We start from the raw sequence: 6219 nt of genomic DNA on the forward strand, positions 1-6219 counted from the left end.
AATATCCATGCCCAATCTAATTTGCATGGTTAGAGTGCAGGCTATAATTGTGGCACATTTATGAGTATTATGAATGATTACCCTCATCATCCTCTGCTCCCGAGTCTGGTGCTTCGTTATCCTCCTGATCAAATCCATCTAAGTAGGTGATTTGCTGCAGCAGTTCAAAAATACTCTCTCTATAATCTTCTAGGGTTGTGATCTCACAGTTAAACAAGTCAAGACTTTTTAAATTTTTAAGATTTTGCTGGAAAAATAAGAAGTTAAAACTTACAATCAAAATGTAAAATATCTTGTTATTTTCTTTTAATTCATGAACCAGAAAACATGTACTTGAAATCAGAGGATGAGTTTTGAATCTTTAGAATTTTATAATGAAGGGTTATTATATCAAATACAGCCAATTCTCTTAACGAAGCGCTGGCATGCTAACTCCACAGAAGTAGGAACTTGGTTGTGTTCAACTGCTGTGTCTCCAGCACCTGGCTTAGTGCCTTACTTATAAAAGGCACTCAATATATTTGTTGAGCAGATCTACGCACAAATAGGCAACAATAATAACATGTTTAGTTTAAATCCACAAACTTACTTCCAACAATTTCAACCTCTTCACAAACTTTTTAAAAATCAGAGCAACAATTTTCACTTTATCTTCTTTTCCTTTCCTCATACTAGGAAACAAATGAGCAAATAATGAAATAACTAAAAAAAAAAAGTCAAGAAGAAAGGAAAAGGAATAGAATTTAAGAAAATACTAGAAATTTTCAGACCAGATATTCAACTCTTAAAGTTGATACTAAAATAAGTTTCTCATGGGTTTAAAAAATTATCTTAATGTTTTACTTAAAAGGAAAAGAAAGCCTTAACCAGATCAATGATTTTCAACCAGTGTGCTGCAAGAATTTTTAAAACATGCAATACCTGACTAGTCAGGGGCACTCAACTCTTTTTCCCTTAGATTGTCAAATAAAAAAATGACAACACGCCCTAGCCAGTTTTGCTCAGTGGAAAGCGTGTCAGCCTGTGGACCAAAGGGTCCCAGGTTGGATTCCGATCAAGGGCACGTACCTTGGTTGCAGGCTCCTCCCCAGCGTGGGCCCTGGTCAGGGCTTGTTCAGGAGGCAACTAATTGATGTGTTTCTCTCACATTGATGTTTCTCTCTGTCTTTCTCTCTCTCTTCAACTCTCTCTAAAAATCAATGGAAAAATATCCTCAGGTGAGGTTTAAAATAAATAAATAACAACACAACACTAGCCATCTGGTGTGAATGCCCTGTCTTGAACCATAAATACGTATGTCATATAATAGAATTGCATCTTATTGGTCACATCACATAAGGTTGTATCTGATTGGTTAATTCTTGATACCAGAAATTCTGTATAGGCACTTGATTTTTTAAAAAGTCACTTTGGAGCCAAAAGGGTAGGTAATTATTTTTTTCTGTAAATCATTCAAAATGCTATCCTTTTTTTTGGTCAGATCAGCAAAACATGTATTTTTGTGTGTGTAGCAGAACTTTAGTAATTATTTTATGTGTGCCATGAGATGAAAAAGGTTGAAAATCACTGATCTAGATAATAATATAAGAAATTCAGAAGTTTCACAAGAATGAAATAGAAATCAATAGGATAACCTCTCCTGATATTTAAATATTTGATTAAATATTTATCAGTATTTTTCACAATAAGCAGATAAAAATTTCTGATATACATGAATTTTCACTTTTATTCTGATAGGTAATATCAATGAAAATTGTTATTCAAAGTACTATGAATATAATATCTGTTTTTTAATAATTAAAAACCATCTGAAATTTTTCAATGTTTTCAATAGTCTTCTAATATTGGTGTCTCATTTGAGAGTGACTGATTAAACTTTATTGTACCTATCTTCTTTTACTTTTTTCCTTCCAGCATGGTATTCATTGTATGCCTTTTAACCTTCTTATTTATATTCTTTTTTTAATATATATTTTTATTGATTTCAGAGAGGAAGAGAGAGGTAGAGAGATAGGAACATCAATGATGAGAATCATTGATTGGCTCCCTCCTACACACCCCCTACTGGGGATCGAGCCCACAACCCAGGCATGTGCCCTTGACTGGAATCGAATCCGGGACACTTCAGTCCGCAGGTTGACACTCTATCCACCAAGCCAAACCAGCTAGGGCCTTATTTATATTCTTGTATTCTACTGATGAATAAAAGAAAAATATTTGTCTACTAAAGCAATATTTTTCTGTTCCTGCTAATATATATATTTTATATATATATAATATGCATATGTGTTATATATATGGTATCCCCAAAAAGATGTATATACACTTAGCAGCTGATAGCTCAATTTTGAAAATGAAATGTGTTTTAATAAACACTGACTTTATAATTATTCAAAGTGTGTGTATACTTTTTTTGGGGGGATACCCTATACATGCAAATCTCAGAAAATTCAACCAAGAAAGCAAGCCCAGAGACAAACCTTTCCACTTACCAGAGCTTCTAGTGCACTGAGATCTTTTATTTTGTTTCCACTCAGATTGAGGTGGGTAAGATTAGGACATTTCTCTGCCAGGACTTCCAACCCTCCAGAAATTCTATTGTTACTAAGTTCCAACTATATATTCAACATGGGGAGAAAACGAAGAATGGTGAAGACTTAGGACAGATCAAAGATTTTAAAAATATATCAATTTAACAGAAAGCATTTGTCATTCTCTCTGGCTTCAAGACTGTCACAAGTAATTAATTTCTAGATTCCACCTACAACCACCAAAGAGTATTTTAGAACTTCTGTATGGATGGATGCTTAATTTATGATGGGCTATATCCAGATAAACCCACCATTGTAAGTCGAAAATACTGCAAGTCAAAAATGCATGTAATGCCCCAGTTGGGTTGTTCAGTGGTTAGAGCATCAGCCTGCAGACCAAAGGGTCACAGGTTCTATTCCCAGTCAAGGGCACACAGTTCGTTTGCAGCTCAATCCCCAACCCAGGTCAGGGCACATGCGGCAGGCAACCAGTTGATGTGTCTCCGTCACATAGATGTTTCTCTCTTTCCCCTCCTCTCTCTCTTTCCTTTCCCTCCCTCCATTCTCTCTAAAAATCAATGGGAAAATATCCTCACATAAGGATTTTAAAAAAATGCATTCAATACACCTAACCTAGCAACATCATAGCTTATGCCTAGCCTATCACATGCTCAGAATACTTACATTAATTAGCCTATAGTTGGGCAAAATCAGCTAATACAATTAACATATACACTGTAGGATATCAGTTGTTTACCCTCATGATCGCGTGTCTGACTGGGAGCTGTGGCTCATTGCCACTGCCCAGCACCACGAGAGGGTAACATACCCCATATTGCTAGCCCAGCAACAGATCAGAATTCAAAACTGGCGGTGCAGTTTCTACTTAATGCCTATTGCTTTCACACCATCATTAAGTCAAAACGTTGTAAGTCAAACCACTATAAGCCGGGGACTGTCGGTATAATGTCTCCTAATGTAGGTTTGGTTCCAATTGTTTAACAGTTGGATTTTATGTTTCAGAGGAAAACTTTAAGCTGAAAATGTTAAGTTGAAATTCATATCATAAAGCAACTCATTATTAAATATAAATTTCTAAAAGCAAGCCCAGCCGGCATGGCTTAGTGGTTGAGTGTCGACCTATGAACCAGGAGGTCATGGTTCAATTCCCGGTCAGAGCACATGCCTGGGTTGCAGACTTGACCCCCATTGTAAGGTGTGCAGGAGGCAGACGATCAATGATTCTCTCTCATCATTGATGTTTCTATCTCTCTCTCCCTCTTCTCCCTTCTTTTCTGAAATCAATATATATAAAATAAATTTATAAAAGCAATTATTACAGCCGATTCCAAAATTCTACATAGCCCTTTTGCTTACCTCTAGAAACTTAGAACCTTTTAGTTAAAAGGCAGAATAGTAAAAATAAAATAAAATAAATAAGGCAGAATAGTTATTACATTTGGTAAAAAAAACAAACACAGAATAGCTCTTGGCATTCAAATCATAATGCTTTGATGCCTAATGTCAACTTACCTTTCGAAGTTTATTTAAGTTGGGAAGCCGGGCCAGTGAACTTAGTTCCACATTAATCATACTCAGAAACTCTAGTTTTTTAAAAGTATCATTCAGGCCCTCAATTTCCCCATTGACACAACGGCAATTATCAATGACTAACTGTGTCATCTGTAAGAGAACAAGAATGATTCTTCAGTTTGCAGTCTGTTTAGCAAAAGACCTGGGGTCCAGACACTCTGGAAAAGTGAATATTAAAACCACCAATCCCTTTTTTCATTCTCCAAAAACACTGAAATACAGTCAACCAGTCATCACTCTAAGTTAACCCTTTACATTTAAACCTGGACTAAGAAGTTCAATGCCTGCTTCAAATCACTGATGAACTAAAAAAAACAAAACCTTTAAAGAAAGTTCCCATGTGAAACTTGTTTCCAACTCTGACGAGAACTCTCAACATCAGGGCATATATTTATGCAGGGAGGGGACACCTAGGCTCCTGGGAAAGGATGGGAGTGAGCTGCCTGAAAACAGTAGAGAGAAGCAAGGAAATTATTTTTCACTTTTTTTTATTTTTCAGTTTAATCCCCCTTATCTTTGGTTGATAAATGCCACCAAAACTCAAAAATACCATGTTACCCTCCATGAAGAAATGTTAGAAAGCTCCTCCTGAGACAACCCAGCTTTTGGATGTTATTTGTTCTAATATCAAGGCCAAACAATACCACCCAGAATGATACATCGTTGACAAAATGTTTATTTCTCCCTGCCATCTTGGCAGCATTTTTGTGACTTTCTCCCCATGCCTGGGAGGGGGCAGGTGGAGGCTGGATCCTCTATTAGGCCAGAGCTGTATGTAGAACAAAACTTTCTGCTGTGGGCCTGCCCGGACTTAATCTCAAGGGGGAGGCAGAAGACCCTGCCTCTCCATTCCCACACGTTCCAAGTGTTCTGAGCGCTCAAATTAGCAACAAGGAGTGCCACCTTCTCTCCTTGAAAGTGTCTTCGCCATAATGACTTCGCTGAGCAGCGAAGAAGGCATCATGATCTGTTTAGAGACGACGAAGCTGAGCCCCAGAGGGTGAGAAAGACCTGCCTGGTGTCAGACAGAACGTGGTAGCGCCGCAGAGCCGAGAGGGCCGCTAGGTTTGGTGTCAGAACACCGGTTCCTCCACCCGAATACCTGCATGGCCCCGGGACGCCACTAACACAGTCCACCTCCCCAGCGTGTCTGGAGGAGTCGAGTGAGTAGCGAAGGGGAACGGTGCTTTGTAAACTGGGAAGAGCTATGCAAACGCACGACCGTTATTACCCCACAGGGGAGGAAGGAGAGGCTGCAAAAAGCAACATCCGGGCACTCGCCAAAACTGGAAAGGAAATTACTTCCATGGCCCTAGGTAGGAGCGTGGGGGAGGGGCGACCGCGATGGGTAGGTAAAAGGATGGAGGGGGTATAAGTCCACTTTCCCATCCCAGGCCGTAAAGGCGCATTCCTAACGTGTGCTTCTGGGATGCAGCTTTTTAGGTTTGTTTTTTCCTGCAGCCCCCGAAGCGTCGGTGCTGGCAAACGTCCAGTTATCTCTGATAATAGCGGCCGCTTCTTGCTCCCGCCACCTGCCAATTCCGGGAAACAAACTTTTACAAGTGCTCGCCGCCGGCGGACAGCGCTGCCCGTCTTCACGCCGGTGCACAGCACCGCGGCCACCGCTGAGCGATGACATCCCTTCGGTCCGACTCCGGCACAAACTCAGCTCTTGCAGTTACGGCTCTCGACGCCCTCCTCCCTCCTCCGGGACCAGAAGCGCGAGGTTCCCTCTGGCACCCGCCCCACTCTGGCCACCTGCCTCTCCGGCCGACGGAAACCCCACACGGGGCGGGGACTCCCCCCCGGAAAAACGGGGTCGCCTCCCAGGGCCGCCTCCGCCCGGGGCGGGATGGGCTCGGTGACGCCGGAGAGGCACCCTCGGAAAGGGGGCGGAAACGCCTCCCGCCCGACCCCCCAAAAGTTGACCGCAACCCCGCCTCGCGTGGCCCCTCCCAACCCCGTCCCTTTAAGGCGACAGCGGCGAGCGCGCCTCATTTCGTTCCGCCGAGCCCATGTTTGAGGCACAAAACCCCTACGACCCAGGCGTTGCGTTTGGTGAAACCGTCTCCGGGGATCAAATTCGGAGTCGCGG

At 41.5% G+C, this 6219-nt stretch overlaps 1 protein-coding gene across 5 annotated transcripts in view; it reads right to left on the minus strand.

Moving 5' to 3' along the window:
- Positions 1–6219, minus strand: part of ANP32E (acidic nuclear phosphoprotein 32 family member E) — a 27852-nt gene that overhangs the window by 10777 nt on the left and 10856 nt on the right. For 2 of the 5 annotated variants that reach the window (XM_006755632.2, XM_006755630.2), the window contains exons 2-4: positions 4065–4214; positions 2493–2615; positions 82–247 (exon numbers count right to left, since the gene is read on the minus strand). In XM_006755632.2, coding sequence (XP_006755695.1) covers positions 82–247; positions 2493–2615; positions 4065–4214 — 439 coding nt within the window. The remainder of the gene's footprint in view (positions 1–81; positions 248–2492; positions 2616–4064; positions 4215–6219) is intronic. The other 3 variants (XM_015558716.1, XM_015558717.1, XM_015558718.1) reach the window with 3 other exon arrangements.

The sequence above is a fragment of the Myotis davidii genome, unplaced genomic scaffold (assembly GCF_000327345.1).
Source record: "Myotis davidii unplaced genomic scaffold, ASM32734v1 scaffold653, whole genome shotgun sequence".
Taxonomy (NCBI): domain Eukaryota; kingdom Metazoa; phylum Chordata; class Mammalia; order Chiroptera; family Vespertilionidae; genus Myotis; species Myotis davidii.